At 41.9% G+C, this 26373-nt stretch overlaps 1 protein-coding gene across 1 annotated transcript in view; it reads left to right on the top strand.

Moving 5' to 3' along the window:
- The first annotated feature begins 1415 nt into the window (after positions 1-1415).
- Positions 1416-26373, top strand: part of LOC125432313 (hornerin-like) — a 94483-nt gene continuing 69525 nt past the window's right edge. Inside the window, exons 1-8 of the mRNA XM_048495733.1 lie at positions 1416-1468; positions 14973-15174; positions 18711-18847; positions 22074-22162; positions 23481-23628; positions 24361-24396; positions 25117-25152; positions 25910-25951. Coding sequence (XP_048351690.1) covers positions 14979-15174; positions 18711-18847; positions 22074-22162; positions 23481-23628; positions 24361-24396; positions 25117-25152; positions 25910-25951 — 684 coding nt within the window. The 5' untranslated portion in view covers positions 1416-1468; positions 14973-14978. The remainder of the gene's footprint in view (positions 1469-14972; positions 15175-18710; positions 18848-22073; positions 22163-23480; positions 23629-24360; positions 24397-25116; positions 25153-25909; positions 25952-26373) is intronic.

Here is a 26373-nt window from a genome sequence, read left to right as displayed (position 1 = left end):
CCATAAAATTGGTATATATAAAATATAAAAAGACCGTTTTCTGATGGTCTTAGGCGACCCCTGTGAAAGGGTCATTCGACCCCCAAAGGGGTTGCGACCCCCAGATTGAGAACCACTGCCATAAAAGATGCATAAATATCAGTGACCAAATGTTAAAATTGGTGGAAATCTTGTATGAATTTATGCTGATGAAATCTGTTTCCCCCCCACCCTTTTGCTGACAAGTCTCTTATACTTCCAACTTTATACTCCTTCCAACTTCATACTCCTCTGCTGAAAAATATTTCAGATTCTTTCCAACCTGGACACCATTTTTTTGCCATTTGAGTGGTAGGAAAAGGACAAATGGAAAAAAAAACTATTTTTGATTTCTCCCTATGTGAGATCAACATAACATTTGTTTTCTACTTATGTTGGGTTCATATTGATTGTGAGCCACTTTGAGCCCTCTTGTATGTATCAATAAATAAATATGCTTTGAAACTGCAGAGAAGTACATCCTAAGAAGGTTTACTCAGAGGCAAACCCCGTGCTATTCAATGGAGCTTAATCCCAGGAAAGTATCTTTAGGATTGCAACCTTTAAATCCTGAAAGTTACAACTATGTTTCCCCCCTCCTCCCCAGGTGGTAGTATTTTCCCTGTATATTCAGTTACCCATACATATGTTTACCAACTTTAGCGTTTCTTAGGGTGTTTTTTGTGAAATAGTCATACAACACACAATAAGTATGTTTATACCATCTTTATGTTGTTTGAACAGCTTGTTGCAACTCTTTCAATAGAATGAATCTTTTTGTAAAACATTACTTTAAAAAAATCTCTTCCCGAAGGCCACATTATCTGGAAAGTGTATTAGAGAATCATGCCTAATAACTCTGAACATGTTAAATTTAAAATTGTGCTTAAAACTGCATTTATTGTTCACTACCCTCAACATTTCTTTAAAAAAAAATCTAGAAACATTAATTCCTTCCCAACCAAAGTCCAAAAGTGGTTCCACAGGACTTACAAACAATTTAGTAAAAAGCTAGAAAAGTAGGCATATATCCCATCCACCTTGTCATTCTAACTGTCCATTTTATTTTACTGGAATAATATCAGGGTCTTTGTTTGTACAGGATTCCAACCGGAATGATTGGCTTAAAACAAATCTTTTTTCCAGCCTCCATTTCCATATCAATTAAGGTAATCTGAAGGTCAGGGAATACATGAATCATGAACAGTGTGAGTGGCTATTGCTAAATTTTGATGGAGGGTTCCACTTTTGATGTCCTAATTTCTGAGGAGGCGATGCCGGTGTCATTGATTGGCTAATTTTCCTCCCCCACCCTGTTTGTGATTGGAAGATCCTCCCACCTCTGCTTTGTTTCTCTGTCATTTTTTGCTCATCCTCTTGCACTCCAGGGCTGTACTTGCTGCACACTGGCCACAGGTTTGCTCCTGGTTGCAAGACTCAAGAAACAAAGGTGTGTTGGCTGGAATTTGTGGGATGAAAGGGAGAGGCAATATAATTTCATCTGCTGGCTTTTCTTCCTCATAGTACTGGTGTGTTCACTGGATATTCTATCAGGATTTAATTACAAAAGTGGAAGGTTATTTTGTGCTGAGCAATGAATTGGGTGCTGGTCTTTGAGCCCTGAATTATTTAGGACAATATTGAAGATTGAAAGATTCTTGGACTGAATGCAAAGCATGTGGGTTTTGTTTTTCATGAATGTGATTGCACTGAAGTTTTTTTCCATAGAGATGAAATTTTTCTTTTTTAGATGGCGAGACATGTTTCGATATTTACAACAGCTGTGGTGGAAACTATGTACCTAACTCTCTAATCTTATGTGTTATCACAAATCCATGTTAAATCACAAGTGGGTGGCTATTTGAGGTTGATGTTCTGATAAGGCTGTGGTTGAGGGCAAGGCTTCTGAGATGTGATCAAATTGTAGTATGCTTCTTGCATTTATAAAGCTTGTTATTACTTTCAGGCCTAGACAAAATCAAAAACATCATTTAGTAACATTTAGGCTTATAATTTGTGACTTTCTACAAAATTGTTATTTTTACAGCCGTAGAAGAAAGTGATTGTGTACCTCTACCGTCCCCAGCTGTGTTGAAGGCTAGCTAATGTGAGTAGTAGAGGAGATAACAATGAAATCCTAAGTAGATTTGCACCTTTAGAGGGGTGTAGCTCTGCTTAGGGTAGCGTTGTAAATTCTTAAGTGAACCTTACCGCCTTCAACTGCATGTGGAGGAAATGCTGAATGCTGCAGTAAGGAGAAACAAATTCCACGTACACACAGAACTAGGATATAAGGAAAAAGGGGAAGCTAGGACATTCCCCCTTCAAATCTAAGTTTATGGGTGATTACCCACCAGTGCTCTGGCACGGGGTGGGACAGGAAGAACATCGGGGCAAGAGATCTTGTCCTGATGCGCTTGTTTGCAGTGCGCCAAGAAAGAAAGCACATCAAGTAAAAAATCTTGTCCCAAGTGCTTTCTATGTGTGGCCCACTAAAAGAGGAGGTGCGTTGGGGCAAGATTTCTTGTTCTGGCACTCTTCCAGTGGTGGGATCCAAAAACTTCAGTAACAGGTTCCCCTGGTGGTGGGATTCAAACAGTGGCGTAGTGCCAATGGGGCTGGGCACGATGGGGGCGTGGCTGGGCATTCTGGGGGTGGGGCATTGCTGGGCGGGGCTGTGGCAAGGACGCAGCAGCTGTGCCGGTCCTTGGGTGGGAAACGAATGCACGCAGGCGCAGGCTGCCATGCACGCCAGTGCACCTCCTGCTAGACTGCTTCAAGTTCTGCGCACTACTGCTGAGGAGCGGAGGAGGGGCATAACTAAGGCAAAAATCACGTGGCAAAATCACCAATTAGTAACCCCCTCTCGGCACACACAAATAATTAGTAACCTACTTTCGGGAACCTGTGAGAACCTGCTGGATCCCACCGCTGCACACTTCATCTTACCCCACGTGTTCTTGCTTCCCCCAGGGAAAGCGAGAGCACTTCTGGCACACCTTTTTGTGCCAGAGCAGGGCAAGGCTGGAAAATGCCACCAGTGGGTAATCGACCTGTATGTACAGTGAGTTCTTTTTTAAACATAATGGAGCAGCATTCAATCGTATGATTTCCCCTCCCACACACACACTTTGCAATAGCAAGTGGAAAGATGGAGGAATAATTTTTTCATCTCATTTGCTATCCTTGTGTTTAAGTATGATTGAACAAATGAACATTCTCATGCAAATACACAAGAACAAAGACACACCAAGTATGGCCCTATACAAATGTATAGGAAGGAACTGAGGTTCCTTTAGTGCAACAACATTAATTTTGTCAGTGTGCTACCTCAGAAATATTAGTGTGACCAGCCCTCTCAAGCAAGAGGGAAAGTCTAGCTCAGGGGTAGGGAACCTGTGGCTCTCCAGATGTTCAGGAACTACAATTCCCATCAGCCTCTGTCAGCATGGCCAATTGGCCATGCTGGTGAGCTGATGGGAGATGCAGACCTGGTATCTGGAAAGCACGATTCCACCCTGTCCCTAACGAATCCAAGACAGTGGGAGGTTTCTGATTGGGTTTATGAAATAGAAGAAGAAGCTGCTTGGGGCTACAGTTCAGCTTAGATCCACAGGAGATGGTTTAACCTTTCCACCTCTGCATGGTTTTGCCAATCTCGTTGACCACTGTGTTCTTATAAGCTTTAGAAGAAGGACACAGCATGGCTGTAAGCAGGGGCATACCATCCAGGAGGCTCCGGGCTGTGGCCATTTAGTCATGTGGAGGGTGGAAAATCCCCCCCACACACACACCCCTCCTTCTTCCACCTGGGTCGATACATTGACTTCATACTCCATACACTGGTGGGGGTGGGGGCAGCTGCCCATACAGGGTTGAGGCGGAAAACTCAGATTTTGCACCGGGCTACATTTTCCCTAGATATGCCTCTGGCTTTAAGTTCTACTGTAAGTGCCAGGAAGACCCAATTTCTTTCTTTCTTTACTATATTTATAGTCCACTTTTCCTGTTGTATTGTGTTGTATTATTCCCCCGAAGGGCTCAGGGCGGTGAACAACAGCAGTAGAGTTTGTTGAGACTCAAAGCAGATTACAGAGTGTAAATCAATACAATCAGTCTGAAGACACACCTGGTAAATGCAGTGCAAGTTCATACAATCAGTATGAAAAGACATCTAATAAGCAGTGCACTAGGCCTAGCCTGAGATTACAAAAATTTGAACCAGCATAGCACATTAAGCATGATATAGAGTGTACTGAAACATGTTGGTGGACCCTAGAAGGGAGACTACTGAATAGATGGAGGTTTTCCCTACTTTACTACTGTTGTTCCCCTAGATAGGAATGATGTGCTGTACAAAGGACAGTTCTGAGCTCACACATGTTGTTCCACTGTGATAGCTTTCTTCTTCTGAGCAAGGTTTTAAGAAGATGCCATATTACCCATACTCGAGATTTTATGTGGTGACCCCAGCTGGTGGAACAGCCTAACTCAGGGGTAGGGAACCTGCGGCTCTCCAGATGTTCAGGAACTACAATTCCCATCAGCCCCTACTAGCATGGCCAATTGGCCATGCTGACAGAGGCTGATGGGAATTGTAGTTCCTCAACATCTGGAGAGCCGCAGGTTCCCTACCCCTGGCCTAACTGATGAAGTCAGGACAGCTCGTCTCCTTTTTATGTAGAATGTGTATAATGGAACGTTTTAGGATGGTGTTTTAGTTTTAATGAAGGGGATTCTGTTGTACATTAAATGTTCTAAGTTTGTAAATGGAATTTATCATTGGTTTTAAAAAATTTGCAACCTGGAATGAGTAGACTAGAAATGGATGAACATGCCCTCTTAAGAACATAAGAACATAAGAACAAGCCAGCTGGATCAGACCAGAGTCCATCTAGTCCAGCTCTCTGCTACTCGCAGTGGCCCACCAGGTGCCTTTGGGAGTTCACATGTAGGATGTGAAAGCAATGACTTTCAAGGCTGTTGCTCCCGAAGCACCCTTGGACTGTTAAAAGGCATTTTGCAATCTCAAGATCAAAGAAGGATCAAGATTGGTAGCCATAGTAAATTGACTGTTCTCCCTCCATAAATCTGTCCAAGCCCCTTTTAAAGCTATCCAGGTTAGTGGCCATCACCACCCTGTGGCAGCATATTCCAAAACACCAATCACACGCTAGCATTGAAGAAGTGTTTTCCTTTTATTAGTCCCACCTCTTTCCCAGCATTTTCAATGAATGCCCTGGTTTTAGTATTGTGAGAAAGAGAGAAAAATTTCTGTCAACATTTTCTACCCCATGCATGATTTTATAGACTTCAATCATATCCCTCAGACGTCTCCTCTCCAAACTAAAGAGTCCCAAACGCTGCAGCCTTTCCCCATAAGGAAGGTGCTCCAGTCCCTCAATCATCCTCGTTGCCCTTCTCTGCACTTTTTCTATCTCTTCAATATCCTTTTTGGAGATGTGGTGACCAGAACTGGACACAGTACTCCAAGTGTACGCATCCACGGCTTTATATAAGGGCATGACAATCTTTTGCAGTTTATTATCAATTCCTTTCCTGATTATCCCCAGCATAGAGTTTGCCTTTTTCACAGCTGCCATACATTGAGTTGACATTCTCTAAGGAACTATCAATTAAGACTTCAAATCCCTTCCTGGTCTGTGACTGATAGCACTGACCCCTCTGTAGCTTGTATGTGAAGTTTGGATTTTTGCCCCTATGCATCACTTCATTTGCTACATTGAACTGTACTTGCCATTTCTTAGCCCACTCACCCACTTATCATAACCGCTTGGACCCTCCTCAAGTAATCCTTTGTGGTTCTCACCAATTTACATAATTTGGTATCATCTGCAAACTTGGCCACCACGCTTACCCACCCCTACTTCCAGGTCATTTATGAATAGGTTAAAGAGCACTGGTCCCAATACTGATCCTTGGGGACACCACTCCCCACATCTCCATTGTGAGAATTTCCCACACCCACTCCTTGCTTCCCGTTCCTCAACCAGTTTTAATCCATAGAGGACTCTCTTATTCCTTTCATTGCTGAGTTTTCTCAATAGTCTCAGAGGAACTTGTCAAAGCCTTTTGGAAATCCAAGTAGACAATGTCCACTGGTTCCCCCCCTCATCCACATGCCTATTTTACATCCCTCAAAGAACTCTAGTAAGCTCAGCACAGATTTGCCTCTGGCAAAAGCCATGCTGACTCTTTCTCAGCAGGTTTTGCTTTTGTACATGTTTTATAATTTTATCTTTAATGACAGATTCCTACTAATTTACTCACAGGAACAGATGTCAAACTGACTGGCTTGTAATTTCCGGGTCCCCCCCTTGTGATCCTTTCTTAAAGATTGGTGTGACATTGGCCATCTTCCAGTCTCTTGTGGGATGGAGCCTGATTTCAAGGGGATAAGTTGCATATTAAAGTGAGAACATCACCACCTTCATGCTTGAGCTCTTTAAGAACTCTTGGGTGAATGCAATCTGGGCCAGGGAGTTGGTAGCATTTAGTTTATCAATGGCTGCTAGAACTTCTTCCTTGTCTACCACTATCTTCAAGTAGTTCCTGATCTCAGCCTCCTAAGAAGCTTGGTTCAGGTGCAGAATTTTCTCACCTCCTTGGGTGAAGACAGATGCAAAGAATTCATTCAGCTTTTCTGCACTCCTGTCATCTTTAGCACACCCTTGTTCCTTTGTCATCTAACTGGCCTACCGCTTCCCTTGCTGGCTCTTCCTGCTTTGATGTACCCTTGAAGAACTGTTTGTTGCTGGTTTTGATGTTCACAGCCATGCTGCCTCATAATCCTTTTTTGCCTCTTTACAGCTAACTTGTTTCTCTCTTTGCCACCATTTGTGTTCTCTGTAATTCTTTTATCAGTTAAGTTGGACTTCCATTTTCTAAAAAAAGACATCTTTTTTCCCTAATAATTTCCTCAACGCCCCTGTTAACCATGGTGGCTTTGGACTGGGCTGCCTTTCCTAACCTGTGGAACACATTCCAGTTGAGCTTTTAAGACTGTGTTTTAAATAACCTCCAAGCATCTTGACATTTTGACTCTCTCTCTTGATTTTCCTCAGCTTCCCTGGCGCACTATCCCCCTCATCTTGAGAAATTTCCTTTCTAGCTGTAATGTAACTACATTAGTAGTTGTCACTTGTTTGCATGCAGAGATACTGAATCTGACAGCATTGTGGTCGCTGTTCTCATCGGCTCAACAACACTGACTTCCATCTGTGGTCCTGGGCCCACATAGAATTAGATCTAGATCACATCCCCCTGGTTGGTTCTACAACCATCTGCTCTAAGCCACAGTCATTTAGCATATCCAGGAATGTTCTCTCCTTACTATGACCTGAACATGCATTTTTCCAGTTTATATAGATATTAAATCGCTTCCCATTACCACTCTACATTTTGCTTTGTTGGCCTCTAATTTCTTTTCCATCTCAGAATCCTCTTGTGCGCTTTGGTCAGGGGGACGATAATATATTCCTAATGTTAAACTATGCTTCACCCCTGGTATTGATATCTCTTCTTCCTTTTGCTGCAATAGCTCCAACAGCAGTGGGCAGGAAGAAGTTTCCTTCCTTTCCAAATGCTTATGTCTTTCACTTACATTTCTGATGGAGAAAGAATGTGATAAGGAAAAAAGTGGGAGTTTTTGCCAAAAGAAAAAAGCAGATTAAGGACGAAAAGGGGAGTGCTGCATGCTTTTAAATTAAATCGGATATGAGAGGCAGATAACTCGGCTGGGGTGCAAAAGTAAAGTTGCAAGGAAATGTGGCAGTCATTTCACCCTCGATTATGTGGCTGAGGGTGACACTATGAGGGAAAAAAGGATAGGATTTTGAACCATTTTAATGTTCTGAATTTTTATTAGGATTCTAAATCAATAATCTGACATCCGTACAGACTAGATGAGGGTTGATGGTAGCAAAAATGAGCAAGATTCCAATGGCATCTTAAACTCTTGAGACCTATAGCCACCAGTCAGATTCATGAAGCAGTTTGGAAAGAACTGAAAATGGCAGCCATTGATATTCTCAATCTGTGGGTTGCGACCCCTTTGGGGGTCGAACAACCCTTTCACAGGGGTTGCCTAAGACTCTGCATTAGTGTTCTCCATCTGTAAAATGAATAAATGTTAGGGTTGGGGGTCACCACAACATGAGGAACTATGTTAGTGGCATTAGGAAGATTGAGAACCACTGCTGAACTGTGAGCAGCAAAAACTACCAGACCACACAGCCTGCAAAAACCACAACAGCCCATTTGGAAAATGCTGCTAGGAATATGAATTTGCGTAGTCTTTAGTTTTGTAGAAGGATTTTTTTTTCTTGGCATGGTCTCTATTTTAGTATTTTAGCAAGATATTTAAAAATCCCTTCAATGTCTTGCCCTGACCAGGATACCTCAGGCTGGCCAGATCTTGTTAGGTCTTGGAAGCTGAGCAGGGTCAGCCCTGATTAGTATTCAGATGGTAGCCCTCCAAAGAATACCAGGGTTGCTATGCACAGGCAGGCAATGACAAGCCACCTCTGTGAGTCTCTTGCCTTGAAAACCCCATGAGGGGTCACTATGAGTCAGTTGCAACTTGATGGCAAAAAGGCCTTATCTGATTCCAAGTTACCAAGCTGCTGTTTCTTCTATCTTTCAGCACACATCCAAGCCTCTTTGATCTGTTCTTTCTATCATATAACATATGGGCCACTTCTCACACTGGTGAGAGAAATTTGCATTTGCCACCAACAGGCCCTTGCAGCTCCCTCTTGAGGCTACCAGTTTGATAGTATGCTTTTCACATTCACACCTGTATGTTTACACTTCAAGCGTCTTATTTGTATACCTTAACATTCTTGTTATGGGAAGTGTCCCTTTGGCATGTCATTTTGGACACAATTACATGTCCTGGTTCAGGAAGGAAGCAGAGAAGCAAAATACTCAGGGGCAGGTTTCCTTCCATGTATCCCAGCAGTCATTGCAGATATTATTTTTAAGATCACATTTCCCAAACCTGTGTAATTTAAATGCTGCACACAGCAGGTGAGTCAGAGAGGAAGAGCTCTGCAACACAGAGAGCAAATCACATGAAATCACTGTTTATCACTCTGCTTAATAGAGCAGCACCCACATGAAGTACTTATATTTTAATTAGAGGTGGGTAGGTCAATATACTCACAGGAAAGTGTGCAACCACACCTACCTCACTGATACTGATGCAAGAGTTGTATGAAGGAATCCCATGTGAATGCTATTCACCATGCCATCCCAGGGTGAGACAGTTTCTATTTCTCCCTCCAATTTTCCCCTTCAAAGCAGTGATAGTTTGTTTGTTCAAGCATTTGCTCTTTCACTCCCTTTTATTGATTGTGACAATGGCAAATCTTTCACTCCTCCTGTGGCCTCTTTCAGTTCTTTCAACATAACGTTTACAATCTTCTAATTTATCTGCTGGCGCTGTAACTTGTTCACTGGGTGCTTGGTTTCAGTTGTACCTCAAATGCAGCCTCAAAATCTGTTTAGGAAACCTTCAGCGACCCTTAATGTTGTTTGCTTGGGATTCAAACTCGCTACAATAAGAATGATAACAAACAGCAAACTCACTCATGTTTCTTTGTAATATCCAAAATGGAACTCAATAGATGTTCTGGAACCTTTTCTACCTGTGGGTTGGATGATTCCTTGTGATTAAATCTTGACTATTTCAATTGCATATTTCACCTTTAGCATTTTCTTAAACTTAGCCTTCCAAAACGTTTTTTCTTCACTGAAATCATATGTTCACATGTTTATATATACATATCCCAGATATAAAATCCTTAATTATCTGCTTCATGCATCTGATCCAGTAGGGCTCTTGCCTCTAGAAGTTTATTCTAAAATTAATATAAACCCAGATACCTAAGAACACTATCCAGGTAGCACGCCCCACTGAATAGTCCTGAGCAGCATTCTGAGTAGAGCTGCTTAGGATTGCTTTCATAGGCCCCCCCTTCCAAGACAGGCAAAGTGTACATGGCGGTTTGTGTCGGGGTAGCAAACCGAGCATTGTCATTGGGATGCTCACATGCCTCTGTGCAGGCAGGGAATGGAGCCAGCAGAGGCAATACGGGTTCCCGATGCACCTTCACATGGAGGGCTGCTTCTGACCACCTCCATCTCTTAATTACCCTTCCTCTCTGCTTACAGAAGCCATGGGCCAGGCAGGCATTGGACCCTCCACAGCTACAGCTGTTGCTGCCTCCCTGTGCCCCTGGTGCATAGCTTCACAGCAGAGAGGCATGCAGGGACTGGGGAAAAGTAAGTGCTGCCACTGCATGCAGTATTGCAACCCACATTAACAATCTCACAAAGAATAGCAATACCCTCAAAATGGCCTTTTGGGGGGGGGTGAAATGTGGGTGGATTCCCAGCAGCTTATGCGGTGTGGGAACCGTGTGAAGTTCCCCCCAAAACAGATTTTATCCAGTTGTTACCCCTGGTTTATTGACCCGTGCAGAAGGGGCCATAGTCTTTGAGATGGCACAGGACTCCTAGTTTACTTGGAGCGACAGATGTACACAGCTACTCTTCTAGAATCTCTGACAAGACAGCTAAGCATGCATTTAAAAAATTATAAAAAGAAGTTCAGAAATAGGAAGCAAGATTGACTCATGCTTCCCCCCCACCCCTGAATTTACAATGATTCTATTTGACTATAGCAGAGGAAATAATTTATTTTAACTTCACTGGAGCACACCAGATAGTTAATTAGTATGGGGCAGACTGCTTGACAGTTTCATAGATTCTCCCGACATAGGAATTTCTTTAGGAGAGCATCTATACTTTAGTACTGAAATTGCAGGCAATGTCTTCTAGGTAGATCAGACTGAAAAGCATGTGCTTGTTGCTATGTGGACAACTAGTGGAAGTGAGACACATGCCTCTCAGGAAGCTTATGGGAATACAATAAATCAGTATACTGAATGAATACTATCCAAGATACTATCTGGCTTTCTGTTATTCCCACCTCTCCTAAAAATCTGTGTGGGCAAGCCTGTAGGGAATGGGCAGAGTTGTACCTCGAATATTATTGTTATTATTTATTACTTAAAACATTTATATGCCTTACCAGTGGATGTAGAATCCAGGACATACATAGAATACAAACAAGAGTGAAATCAGGAAATAGATTTTGATGCTATGAACTGTGAATGAGTTTATAGAAGGGATGCAGCCAACTCCCCATCCCCCAGGACCCCCCGAGCTGCTTCCAAAAGTGAGGAATGCTGAGAACTAGCTGGGATGCTGGAGTGGTGGAGTTGCATGAATGATGTTAACCAGAACAGACTGTGCATAAGGTTTTTTGGACAGATGAAGCATGAGTTCACACAGAGAAGAATTTCCACTCTTGAGCTCTACCTACACCACATCATGTGCTGTTCCTGAAGAGCCGTGATGGCTTTGAGGGAGAGTAAAGAAGTTTCAGTGGGAAATGGGAGCAACACAGTCCTTGTAGTCCATTCATGGTTAAGAGGATCAAAAGCCTTTTTTCCTATGATATTTTGTATTCTATTTTTTCTTGCTGGTGTCAACATATCAGAGCTCCCTTATTTCTGTGGGATTTTTATACAAAATAGTCCCTTGCTTCCATGTCTTGAAATACTTTAACTGAATATTGACTTGGTCAAAGTATGTTTGTGAAATTGAAAGGGATGGAGAAAGACTATACTTAATCTGAGTTTGTAATTATGGACTCTTTTAAAGGAAGTAGATGGGATCTGAATCAACATGTCAATCCAGGTTCTAGGTAGGTGTAAGTCCCAATAGATAACAAAACCTCAACAAAAAATGAGCATGATTCATTGAAGGTGAAATACCGCACTCAGTTGCCCTCTTAGAATTCATGTTGGCTTGCTGTCAATTACAAGAGTACACTTCATAGAAACTATAATTTCTAAAACAATAATTAACAAACTTTGGTTAGAACAACATTCTTGCCAGTTCAAACCTTCTTTGAACCTTAGGAACTTTCCTCCAACTTCTGTCTTTTAAGCTCCTTAAACTGGAAGAGGGTTTCTTAGTTTTCTGAACAGAGTGGTAGGAAATTCACAATGGTCTGAATGATAAAACCTAAAATGATACTTGTCTTCTGTGCCATGTCATCATTGCCTCTTGATAGGTATGGCTATCATTGAGCATGAATAGGGCAATACATGACTTCCAGCCTCATTGTATGTAACCAGAAACTCAAACTTTTATGGATGTGCATACTGAAATTGGAAAAATATGTGGATTGCCCCATTCATACGAAATGGTGACAACACATGTTGGCAGGATTGGAAGTAGCCCACTGACCTATTATGTTGGAGCACCAAAATTCTAATGATTGAGGAGGACTGGTTTTCATACCTGACTGCACTGGGACTCTTGCATGCCATTCTTGCATGAATGATGATAACCAGAACAGGCTGTGGAATGAAATCAATGCAAATAGTGCAGATTTCAGTCAATGCAGACTGTTGCATTTGAATCAGATTTAAGGAGAAACCAATTTAATGGTACTTTAAGAAAATGGTCTACCTATCAAGATAGTTTAACTTCACTTCCATAAGAAATAGATTTTGCTTGCATATGGTGTATCAGCACAATGTTGTATTAATGCAAATGACCAGCCTGCAGCACTGGTGTCACAAGTGGCACAGGCAGAGCAGAGGGAGTTTGTGATGCTCCTGATATCCCTATGGGCTTGGCTGTGGGTTAGAAGCTTGCCTACACTGTTGCTTTCCTTTCCACCCCTTACTTCTTTCAGCTCTTCAGCTAAGTGTGGTGCCAGCCTGGTGTTAGTGGTTAAGAGCAGTGGTCTAATCTCGAGAACTGGGTTAGTGATCTAACTGGGTTAGTGGTGTAATCTCAAGAACTGGGTTTGATTCCCCACTCCTCCACACGAGTGGTGGACTCTTATCTGGTGAACTGGATTTATTTCCGCTCTCCTACCCCTGAAGCCTGCTGGGTGACCTTGGGAAGGAGTTTTCAAGCTTTGAGATTCCTCACAAAGAAAGGTAAGGTGTAAATCCAAACTCCTCTTCTTCTAAGCAAACTGAATAAAATCACACTGAAGCATAAAGTGCAGTAAGAGTGGTATTGCCTATTATATCAACTAAATGCTACCAAATCCCCTGGCCCAGATTGCATTCACCCAAGAGTTCTTAAAGAGCTCAAGCATGAAATTGCTGATGTTCTCACTTTAATATGCAACTTATCCTTGAAATCAGGCTCCATCCCTGAAGACTGGAAGATGGCCAATGTCACACCAATCTTTAAGAAAGGATCTAGGGGGGACCCGGGAAATTACAGGCCAGTCAGTTTGACATCTGTTCCTGGTAAATTAGTAGAATCTGTCATTAAAGATAAAAATTATAAAAATGATGTGTACAAAAGCAAAACCCGTTGAGAAAAGAGTCAGCATGGCTTTTGCAGAGGCAAAATCCTGTCTTGCCAAACTTACTAGAGTTCTTTGAGGATGTAAATAGGCATGTGGATATGGGGAACCAGTGGACATTGTCTACTTGATTTCCAAAAGGCTTTTTGACACAAAGTTCCTCACCAGAGACTCATTGGAGAAAAAAAAAAAAACTCAGCAAATGAAGGGAATAAGAGGGGAAGTCCCTCCCATGGATTAAAAAACTGGTTGAGAAACAGGAAGCAAAGAGTGGGTGTAAATGGGAAATTCTCACAATGGAGAGATGTGGGAGTGGTGTCCCCAAGGATCCGTAGTGATTGGGACCCGAAGTGCTCTTTAACCTATTCCATAAAATGACCTGGAAGTAGGGTGGGTAGCTGCAGTGGCCAAGTTTGTAGATGATACCAAACCATGTAGGGTGGGTGAGAACCACAAAGGATTTCTCATGAGGGAGGTCCAAGCTGGACCTTGATAAATTAGGGTGAGTGGGCTAAGAAATGGCAAAATGCAGTTCAATGTAGCAAAAAAATGCAAAAGTGATGCACATAGGGCAAAAAATCCAAACTTCACATACATCGCTTACAGGGGTCAGTGCTAATCAGTCACAGACCAGGGAAAGGGATTTTACGCCTTTAATTGATAGTTCCATGGGAAATCGTCAACTCAATGTATGGCAGCTGTGAAAAAAAGGGCAAACTCTATGCTGTGGGGATAATCAGGAAAGGAATTGATACTAAACTGGTAAAGATTGTCATGCCCTTTATATAAATACTATGCAGCGCACCTACAATTTGGAGTACTGTGTTCAGTTCTGGTCACCACATCCTCAAAAAAGGATATAGCTAGATAGAAAAAGTGCAGAGAAGGGTAAACGCAGGGATGATTGAGGGACTGGAGCAACCTTCCTTTATGAGGGGAAAGGCTGCAGCCGCCTGGGGACTCTTTAGTTTGGAGAGGAGACGTCTGAGGGGGGGGGATATGATTGAAGTCTATAAAATTATGCATGGGGTAGAAAATGTTGACAGAGAGAAATTTTTCTCTCTTCTCGGCCAACACTCAGGAACCAGGGGGGGCATTCATTGAAAAATGCTGGGGAAGAATTAGGACTAATAAAAGGAAACACCTCTTCACTTGCAACATGTGATTGGTGTGTTTGGAATATGCTGCCACAGGAGGTGGTGATGGCCACTAACCTGGATAGCTTTAAAAGGGGCTTTGACAGATTTATGGAGGAGAAGTCAATTTATGGCTACCAATCTTGATCCTCTTTGATCTGAGATTGCAAATGCCTTAACAGTCCAGGTGCTCGGGAGCAACAGCCGCAGAAGGCCATTGCTTTCACATCCTACATGTGAACTCCCAAAGGCACCTGGTGGGCCACTGCGAGTAGCAGAGAGCTGGACTAGATGGACTCTGGTCTGATCCAGCTGGCTTGTTCTTATGTTCTTATGTTCTTATGTTTGGTCACTCACATTCCATGTGCCTATTTTGTTGTTTGTTTCAGTCCAAGATGAAGCACATTCTCTTCTTTTCATTTCTGCTCTGTGGGGTCTTCGTCACACGAGTCTGCTGCCTTCCATATGGGAATATTTCACTAGCTTGTGAATCGATGTTGCCAAACCACTCTGTAGAACCACAGGAATCCGAATCACCCTATCACATTTCTGTATCATCAGATGAATATGACCCAGGAAAAGAAGTAAAAGGTAAATAGTATCAACATCCTGTTTTTCCTACAATATTTCTCCTAGCTTATTGGCTTTCTTGTTCTTGAAAGGAAGTTGAGTAGGTTGAGTTACGCTATGTCTGACGATCTTGTTAGTAGAAATGCAACATGTATAAGACTCCAGGCTGCTAGTTGATCACCCAGTTGGCAATCATCTGCTACCACTTTTTTAAGTATTCCATCAACTCCACTCCAAATCATGTAGCAACCCACCCCCTCTGCACTTAGATTTCTGAAGACTCTGTAGGAAAGTGGCTGTACACACAATACTTTTGGAAATGCCTCCTGATTCAGAGGGCATTTTGTCCCGAGATGCTTTCATTAATCTCTTCAGAGTTCAGTTCATTGGAGGGAGTTCACTTACCAAATTCTCTCAAGTCTCCCTCAGCTCTCAAATTCCTGTCCCAAAGGTCTTCTTCAACCTCTCTCTAGCACCAAAGGCACTAAGCCAGTAGGTGCCTGAGAGCAGTGGTGGGATCCAAAAATTTTAGTAACAGGTTCCCATGGGGGTGGGATTCAAACAGTGGCTGTGAAAGCAACCAATGGGGTTGCTGGGCGAAGGGCACCCACAGGGCGTGGCCAGGCATTCTTGGGTGGGGCATTCCTGGGCAGGGCTGTGGCAAGGACGCAGCTGCTGTGCTGGTCCTTGGGCGGGAAACAAATGCACACAGGCGCAGGCTGCCATGCACACCAGTGCACCTCCTGCTAGACTGCTTCAAGTTCTGTGTGCTACTGCTGAGAGGAGAGGCGTAACTAAGGGCGTTTCCCCACTCTTCACGATCCCCCCTATGCCACGCGCTGCTCAGCACGCGACATCCCTGGCGCGCGCCTGGGTATCTCATCGCATCCCGCTTCTGGCGCTAAAGGGTCACCGCTGCTGCAAGCATACAAGAGCACTCAGGGATGCCAAGGCGCTGCTTCGAGGGGGCGGGATAGCTGCAGCCGCTTCAGGGCGGCTGCGGTGTTGTCGCCGCCTCTGTCGTGCGGAGTAAGTCGGGGGACCCCTAATGCCACTCTGAGGAAAGAGAGTAGCGCGGGGCTTAAGGTAAGTGGGGAAAGGCCCTCAGAAGTAAATACTTCGGAAGGAAATCTCACCGCTTAAGCATGTATAATTCCCTAGAAACGAAGCCTAAGGCAAAAATCACATGGCAAAATCACCAATTAGTAACCCGCTCTCGGCACACAAAAATAATTAGTAACCTACTCTCGGGAACCTGTGAGAACCTGCTGGATCCCACCTCTGCTACCATTAAGCAGAAATAGTCACTTGCCTGAGGCCATCCAGTGAACAGGGTCTTTTATCTGGCTGTCCCATGTATAAACTGACTTTGTATTTCTTACACACGACATCAAAAAGGAGGTTTGTCTAATCCAGCCAGTTCACACTGGTTTGGTAGAATTTTTTGTTGAGTTCGGCGAACCGGTTGTTAAAAGTGGCTTTCAGAGCCCCGGAGCTGCCATGTGCCTTGCCACCCAGCTGCTCTGAGGCACTAAAAGCCCCATTTCCCCCTTTCCCAGAGGAGCAAGGGGGCTTTCAGAGCAGTGGCGGCAAGGCCCCGTTGCCCCCCTCCACCCCAACAAGAAGTTCCTCCAGAGCAGGTAAGTGGGCAGCGGGGGCCATGTGGCGGGGGGGGGGGGAAACCGGTTGTTAAATTATTAGAATCCCACCACTGCTCTGTCCCCAGGAATGCCCTTGGAAAGCCCCCACCTACACTGGCACGGTGTCCTATGGTGGAGGAGCACTGGTTCAGTGGAAGCTTTCATGTTTGGGTCTGTGCCAGGGGTGATGCTGGAATATTTGTTGTCCTGCCAGTGTATTTGTCCCTTGTACTGGTGTAAGGGGCACTCACATCAGTGCACCCTTGTGCCACATCCATGGTTTATTTGCACATACACATGGATTGCTCTCTAAATATATATGATAATCATTTATGAAGAAAATGCAGGGTTCTAGGTTTGCATCAATGCTGTTCTTCAGCTTAAGTTCACCATATGGGTTCTTACTTTTCTACAACTTGTATGCACAGAAAAGGCAATGCATGGAGCTTATTTAAAATTATTGCTTTAAATGGCTGGCCATGCGATTTGCATCCATACTGCAAATTGCTGATATTAAATAATGCTCATTATGCTTGATAGGGATTTTTAGCCATCAGCTCTTTTACCAGGGTAGTATGTATGTATGTATGTATGTATGTATGTATGTATGTATGTATGTATGTATGTATGTATGTATGTATGTATGTATGTATTTAATTATTTATTTAATAATTTATTAAATTTGTTTAATAAATAAACACCCACCCCCGAAAGGCTCTGGGCGGCGTACAGGATAAAACGATTAAAACATAATTACAATAGGATAATTAAAACTGAAATAATCAAATACAACATCAGAACAAGACAGAAAAAAACTAAAATCAGATAGCAATTGAAGAACCGACTATCCTCCTGGGAGGGGACTGGATGCAATATAGCGGTAACCAATTATGATGGTATGAGGGGGATGGCAGGGGAGGCGCCCCCCAAAATGCCTGTTGAAACAGCTCTGTTTTACAGGCCTTGCGGAACTGTCCAAGATCCCTCAGGGCCCTGATGGCTGGAGGGAGAGTGTTCCACCAGACAGGGGCCAGGGCTGCAAAACCCCTGGTCCGAGTAGAGGCTAGTCGTATCATTGAGGGGCTGGGGACCACCAGCAAATTTACCTCTTCAGATCACATAGGCCGAGTAGGAATATAAAGGGAGAGATGATCCCTAAAGTATGCATGATATGCACGATATCTCTTACCTGAGAATTATTAAACAAACTGGTTGATTCATGTTCCCCAATTTCAGAAAGTAATATAGTTTCTATGCCAGAATAAAAATAATATAGTTAGCAACTTCAGAAGATATCTAAGTAAAGCAGACTACAGTTCTAAGTATGAGGTAATATAGTATTATTTATTTATTTAGGATTTATATCCCACCCTATCCCCGAAGGGTGAATCATGATAATACAGTTCAGGGACTAACATTTATCCAGGTTGTTTCCCTTGGCACAAGGGAGTCTTATAGTATCTTTATAGTATTTGCTGTATTTACAAGTACCACCTACTGCTAATCAAACACCAAAAGGAAGAGAGAGATCTAGCACTCTTTAGGTGCTCACAACAATGGCTCCTGCTCTGTATTTCTTGCTTTTCTAGTCTAAATGTTGCATTTTCTTTATACAGACCCACCTATAGCTGCTGCTCAGACAGAGCCTTTCATAGCCATTAAAGGACAAGTTTAGTGGCAATATCTCCAGCAAGTTTCAGTTAATTACGATCCCTTTTGTCATGCATGAAAGACTGTGTCATAGAGAACTGATGCCAAGTATATGTGAAAGAAGCATGTCTAAATGCCAAACTTGCCATAACTCTAACAATATCATCCTTTAAAATGCCAAACTTGCCATAACTCTAACACTATCATACCTTTAAAATGCAGAATATAATATGTTATGCTTATGATTCTCAATATCTGCTTCTCCAGTGAAAATAGAAGGAACACCTGATGTTGGATTTAAATGGTTTATGCTACAGGCTCGAGACATTGAAGAAAACATTCCAGTTGGTTCATTTCAGATCACAGATCCAAACACGCAAAGCCTTGACTGTTACAACCTTTCAGTATGTATTTATTTCTTCAGTTTGGATAGATAATATCATGGAATTACATATCCTGGAATATACATGAAAAACAATCCTTTTTGTGCTTCCAGCAAAGTCACTATTTCTAGCGACAACTGGTTTTAGATATAATTAGATTCTATCCAACAAACCAACAGCAGAATGCTGTATGAATAAGTAAAGATGGTTCACATATTCCTCTTCATCCTGTGCAATCATCCATATAGATACATAGGTCAGAGTGAGAAGAAGGATGAGAATGAAAGGGGAGATCCTCACTATAAGCTTCAACTCAGACTTCAGTTTATCTGTGGGTCCTATGACTCCAGTAATAAACATTGTAGGGACTGGAAGAAATTGCAGGGAGAAAGAAGAATGTGGGGAATATCTACCACTGTTGGTGGTTTGTGGGATAAAAGCCATTTGCTGTTTTAATATTGTGTGAAGCATTTACAGACAGTTCTTTGTAGAATTTTTGGGAGCTGTAGTTTATAAATCATAGCCATCACTTGCCAAGTCATTAACGTACTAGTTTTTTATGGTTTTTATTCACATGAAACATGGTGGTCATAGATCTCGACTAGAACTTGTTTTCCAGATACCTAGAATAACTACAATTCCCATCAGCCCCTACCAGAGGCTGATGGGAATTGTAGTTCCTGAACATCTGGAGAGCCGCAGGTTCCCTACCCCTGCATTAGACATTCGATCCTCAAATAAGCCAGATATTTCTGTTGAACTGGAGTGGAACCAGACTGCTGGTATTTTGCATTTACATCAACTTACTACTGTGGAGGTGACTGCTTATCCTGAGCAGTGCCCAAGATCTGGTGCGAAATGTAAATGTTGAATCACCCAAGAGTAGTGGTTTCAATCATATCAAATTTTCTGGAAGTGCAACATAGTTCATATTTGGTTTCAAAACTCTCAATGGCCCTTTCCACACAAATCTCCTGAAACGTTTGTAAAACACTAGTAAAATGTTTTCAACCTCCCCCCCTTGCACACACACATTTTTGTTCGCACTCACCCCCTTAAATTGGTTCCTGGCCACCATTTTCTGCTTCAGGCTTCACAGCTTCATGTTGCAGTTCCCTGAGTGTTCTGTAGTCAATGCTGTGAAAATTCAGCCTGCAAAGATCTCAAAAACAATCTGAAACTCTCCAAAAACAGGGTAAGGGGCTTCTTCAGGCAAGAATTCACAAAATGGCATCTGAAAGGGACAGCACACAAGTGAAGCCTTTTAAAAATGTTTCAGCCAAAAGAATGCTAGAACATAATCTGAATCCCCTTCTTCATGCATGCTTCTGTTCTGAATTGCTAGAACAGAGGACACATTAAGGATGCAAATATAACATTTTTAAGGGGGGAACGACAATGCAGAACTCCTTGGAGGAAATGTTTTATTTCCTGCTCCCAAACATGTTAAAGTGTCTGCGAGGAAAGGGCCTATGTCTCAAAATTACAAGCTGATTAAAAAAAGTCAAAAGAATCAAATCCTTTCAAGTGTTTGGAGTGCAAACTGTGCACTACATATGAGAAAGGTACACTTTTTGTGCAAGGGTTTATTTTCTTCTCATTTTCAAAAGTTTAATTTATTTTTACTGCAGTATTTTTGTTACGTGTGTTCACTTTTGCTTTCATATTTGTTGTCATTCCTATTGAGAACAATTCTAGAAAGAATTCAGTGAGCAAATGAAATTGGATAATACCACACTTTCTATGAGCTAAATATTTGTTTGCAAAAAGATGGTTAGTTTGTAGTTCATCGCACACCTGATCACTTCAGAACAAAAAGATCCAAATGATATGAACAGAATGTGACAATATAAGGACAATGTATTTATTCTGATCAAACAGTTTCTTCTTGGTATGAGAGTTCTGTGAGAGTGATAGGACTCCTCTACCTAAAAGAGCTTATCAATCACATATGAGTGACAGTTTCTCTTCATTTCCCATCTGCATGGTGCCCAGTCTTCAGCCTAGTCTCCTGCACTGTCTGGGAACACTATTTGGCTCAATGGGGAAAACAGTGTGTTCTCTTGGGAGCACTCTCCCAAGCCATTTTAGGTTGGGGAATAATGTGGGGTACAATGCTGAATCCCCTTCTTCATGCATGCTTCTGTTCTGAACTGAATCATGCCCTGTACCTGGGGAAACTGAAGAGAACCTTAACTCATGTCTGACTGCTGCACAGGGTGGGCACCCCATACCCAACTGTTGTATATAATGTATTAAAAAGTTGTAAAAGAAATGGTGCCTTGATATTATTTCTGCCTTGGTCAACTCCCCACTGAAATGAACCAAGAATTTGTTCAAAATAATCTCCAACATCTCCAGAGGTTGTGGAGCATATTCTTAGTTTGCATCTCTGAACTGACTTTTCTAGAACAAAAAACAATCCTTGATGTGGCACCAGAGGCATAGCTGGGCCAAATTGTGCCCGGTGCGCATACTATATTTTACGCCCCCCCTGCAGTGCCCCCCGCGCCTCCCCGGCACCCCCCCTCACGGCACCTCCCCTTTTCCCTTTCCCACACTTACCTTAGTTCCTTTCCATTTTCAGAACTTTTTCAGGCTGCAAAAGGCCTGTTCTCAGTAAAAACGGCCTGATGGGAACTATACTTCCCAGGAGACCTTGTGAGCCCCAAGATCCCCTGGGTACTGTAGTTCCTCAGGCCATTTTTACTGAGAACAGGCCTTTTGCAGCCTGAAAAAGTTCTCAAAAAGGAAAGGAACTAAGGTAAATGTGAAAAAAATGGATGGGGGGTGCCGCGGGGGGGGGCGCTGCGGGGGGTGCCACGGAGGGGGCAGGGAAAGGGAGAGGGGCCTGGGTGATTTTTTGTGCTCCCCAGACCCTGTCCCCTAGTAGCTTCGCCACTGTGTGGCACTGATCAGGGCTTAATATAGCATTGGATGCAAAAAAGGTGAAAAACAATATCCTGAGTACCATTTAAATCTAGCAGAAATAATTTTTAAAAATAAAATAAGAGCGATGAAGGAAACAGCTTTCAAATATTGCCTCAAATTGATAAAGACTTTAGTATGCCCTTACATTCCTTGTCTTCATTAGGAAAATGAATTCAAAATCTTGTTTTGTATATTTCTTGGATAGCCATTTGAATCTGATGTTTGGGCTCCAGGATTGTTGTGAAATTTAAATTATTTAATAAGCCAGTATATAGATATCTAAATAATGTTTTCATGCCTGTCTTTAATTTCAAAGAATTCAGCATTAATTCAAACAAACTTGGATACGAAACAGGACGTAACAGCACACTGGGTTTCACCTGATGCTAAAACTATTCAATTTATGTAAGTAGATATCTGAAAATCATCATTTGAAAATTTTACTTTATTTTTTAATCCCAGATTTTCTGTGGCTTCCTCAAACATTTTTCCTTTCCATGTTTTCATTCTACCCAGACATTTCAGTTCCTTATTTTATGTCACAGTATTGGTCAGGGGCATTTGGCCTGGGTCTCAAGGTCAAAGAGGATCTCCAAATAGACTCTCATTAATTTTTTTGCATTTGCTATTTTTTATTATATTATATTATATTATATATTATTATATATTATATTTATTATATATTATATTAGTTATAGGAAGAAAAAACTAGCAAATGAGAAGGATGTTTGTAACTTAGTGGGATTATTATTTCAAATAGTTTGATATCATGTGATATAATGGAAGTGATTAATATAGATAAATAAAATTTAGCGTAACATGCATAATTCATTTTGCATTTTTTGGTAAACATGAGTTGAAATAGGAAGTTTTCATCAGCCTATTTAGCTAAATAATGGTCCATTCGTCACAGTCAAATAAGAATTCCTGAGGATGCAAAAGAAGGCATCTTGTGGAGGAACTCTACACACTTTTTCCACAAGACGTCCTCAGGATGCCTTATTTCAGCCCAAGCCACCATATTTTGAAGATGCTAAAAGGTCTACCCAAGTGGCTAAGATTTTCATAGCATGTCTGCGTTGCTTTGCAGACACCTCATCAAGAATTAAAAATAGGAAAACTATATATTGCCGGAATTGGCAGGACAAGTGGAGTACAACTATGTGCTTTTGGGGTCTGAAAAGGTGCCCAGATTGGTGCCTGCAGAGCTAACATCATGGGGCAAATGGAGGCAGGGAGAATCCCTTCAGCAGCACACAAAATGTCAGGCACAAGCTGAGGAGGAAACTGACCAGAGAGGGGAAAGCCTCATTTCTCCTCTGATGCTTGTGCTGTCCAGGCAAAAAAAATGAGAGGGCAGATTTTTAAAGATGTCCCCAGGATGTCTTATTTGTGCTGTTCAGACAAAAAAAGTTGCCTCTTTTAAAATGTCCTCCAGACATCTTATTTGTGCTGTGCAGAATGGATGAATGTCTCCCCTAATTGGTTCTCCAAGGTAACTGGCAGAAAAAGAGCTTTCTGAACACCTGTACTCAGTATCTTCTTTAAACTAGAGGTGCCAGAGATTTACCTGAGACATTCTGCATGAAAAGTATATGCTTTGAATGGAACCCTATGCCCATCCTTAGGCAACTTAAAAAAACCCAAACCCCTTCATAACATAGACTTTGCTTCACTATAGGAGATAATCACCATAATAAAATATGATTTATTATCTTTTCAGAGCAACCATTTTTCAAGACCCTGAAACATACTGGGTTGTTGTTCCCAGTGTCGTCCTCTTTCCTAGAAATTTCAGTGAGGCAGAAGATGATTCCAAAATTGTTGGTGAATCTCAATCAGCCCAAGTATCACCCAAAAGCAGGAAGAAGGTTTGTTGAAATGACTTGGTCTCCATTATGTTCCATTTTACATATTCTGGTTTGGTACCAAAGGTGTTGCTCCCCTGTTTTGCTGGCAACACAGCTTTATGTTGGTGGAGGAGAAGATGGTGGTTTTCCTTGTCTTCCCCCCTCCCACTGCAGACCCTCACTTTGCCCGCCATGCTGTTTCTTAATTTCCAGCAACAGAATTTGGGGCAAAGAGAGTTCAGTGGGCTACAATATAAGTAGGGAAGAGAGACATCATGTACTTACAGCTTCACTCTGATGCCAGTAGTTTAGCACCAGGTCTATGGATGCATCTTGAACGTGGGTGATAGCTAACTGGATGCTTAAATCTTAAACTCAACAGAGGGTTAAAGGTGCTTAATATTGGCTGGGAGTCTAGTAAATGTAAGATTACGCTTCTTGGGCTTGGGTAGCACTAATACAATTCTCCAAGTGTTGATGTACATGAAGAACACAAAAGCACTGGAAAAACTGCGCTTTACGTAAGACAAATCAGCTGTGATCACAATATCCAGAACTGTAGAGAGGGGTGCTTTCTTCTGCACCTGTGTCTGATTCATGACACTGCCACCATGGTCATGTATCAAATATTCAAAGATTTGTTGTGACAGTCTATCATTTGAACTGGCTTCGTGTCAATAAGATGATCCAGCGTGAATAAATTGTAATTTGAGTCCCTTTCATTATAATTCAGATATTTTGTTTTCTTTACAGTCTGCAGGTATTACTCTAAGAATAAACTGTGGCCAGGTAAGAATTTTTGAACTTTAATTATCAATACATCTGTTATTTACAAGTTGATTTTGATTGCATTAAATCCATTGTTTGGAGTGTGGGTAAAGTTAACTTGGCACAATGGCACTTACATGATGACAACACTTTTCTGTTAGATGTATATTTAAGGTACCTCAAGATAACTGATGCAAATTGATCCTGGCATCTTTGCCAAAACCTTTAATGATATAAGGATATGGGGGGACAGCATGATCTGAAATGTGATTCACACTTCATGTTTCCACACTTCTTTGCATGCTTGAAATTGAACTTGCACATCTTCCCCCTCTTGGACCTGGGTAGGTTTCCCAAATTCGCCTTGGGAAATTCTTGGGGATTCAGGGGCGGTGCCTGATGATGGTAGAGTTTGAGGAAGGGAAACCACAGGCTTTATGATGCGATTGACTCTTCCCTCCAAATCTGCCATTTTCTCCTAGTCTAGCAATCAGATGTAATTCCAGGAGATCTCCAGACATGACCTGGAGACTAGCAACCCTGGTCTAGGATCACAGGAACAGGCTCAAGTCGAATATTCTATTTAGCCATTACAAAGAAGTAGGGGGATTAGGAAACATGAGGTGCTGGCACCTTTTGAAGCCACTGTAAAGAGAAACCTGACTGCTCATAGTGTTCTGGCACTAAAAATTGTGCGTATTTTCTGAAATTTTACCAGAACATTATTTTTATAACTTTCAGGGTGGCAGTTATGCAAGCAGCAGTGAATGTACCAAGGTAAGTCATTCCTTTCAAAAATTTACCATGTATGCGATGACACTTTTACGTACATATGTAAGTGTCATCAAGTTGCAACCAACTTATGGCAATCCCAGCAAAGCAGGTGAAAATCAGAGGTTGTCTTGCTTCCAAGTACTGACCCTGCTTATCTTCTGAAACCTGATGGCAGTGGGCTATATCATGCCACCTCTCCTGATGACAATTTTATCACTTCTTTTACTGTTCTTTGGATTCTTTGTTAGTATTATTCATCTATGTCTTTCCATTCGCAAATATGATTGTCCTATGCCTTTTCAATTTGTAAATTTTTTAAACAGGGAAAAAATTACAAAATGGCCTGAAGACTGTAGAATTTTGACAGCATCTGAGCATCAGTTAACAAAAGGATAGAAAACAAAATGGGGACAGATAATTGGCATGCTGAAGCTCCTAAGATCTTATAGTAATCTCCTGGGGAAGGTTTATAAAGTGGGAGTTTGTTCATCCCTTCCCCATTCTTGCGGGCCTCCAACTTCTTGTTCTCACTACTGCAGTTTTATTTTCCATAACACCATTCACTGAATACTATGCTATATAATTCCTCTCTCATCTGATTGCTTATGGATGATCTGCCACAACAAATATTTATTTTTCTTTAGACTGCGAAATGTTTGCACAGACTCTTCTTTCCATCAGTTTTTACCTTCCCCTGACCTTGAAACCCAGTTTTAAAAAATAAAACAGAAAATTAAAAATAAATATCTGATTGTTGCAGATATATCAGGGTTCTTCGTCTGGCTCTTATTCTGGCAGGCAGGTAAGTTTCACTTGTTTATGTGTGTTCTGTAGCTGTCTCAAAAAATGCATAATAGGTCTAAAAATCAATCAAGCTACCAATTCTTTAAGGCTGGCAAGTCACATTATCCTCAACAATCAGGACTATTTCTTCGGGGGAACTGCCATAAAGTTGTCGTGGGCAACTTTTAGCCATTGTGAATTACTGTATTAGGGAAATGAAACAGAAGATGAAAAGGCCAGTGGGAACATGTGGGGATGCCATCTTTTTCTCCTTCTAGTGCACATGCAAAGCAAAAACCTCACCAGGGTGTTCTTGTGAATTCATTCTTCTTTTTAAAATCACAACAAATAAGTTCTGATTTCTTGGTAGATATGTTGCTCCCTGTGATCATAGCCATTACTCTCAAATACGTGTTCCTTTTTCCAAAGTAGATGGATTGT

This window comes from Sphaerodactylus townsendi, linkage group LG05, assembly GCF_021028975.2.
Source record: "Sphaerodactylus townsendi isolate TG3544 linkage group LG05, MPM_Stown_v2.3, whole genome shotgun sequence".
Lineage (NCBI taxonomy): Eukaryota > Metazoa > Chordata > Lepidosauria > Squamata > Sphaerodactylidae > Sphaerodactylus > Sphaerodactylus townsendi.
The sequence above is the reverse complement of the archived record's forward strand: the minus strand, read 5'-3'. Positions and strand labels throughout refer to the sequence as shown.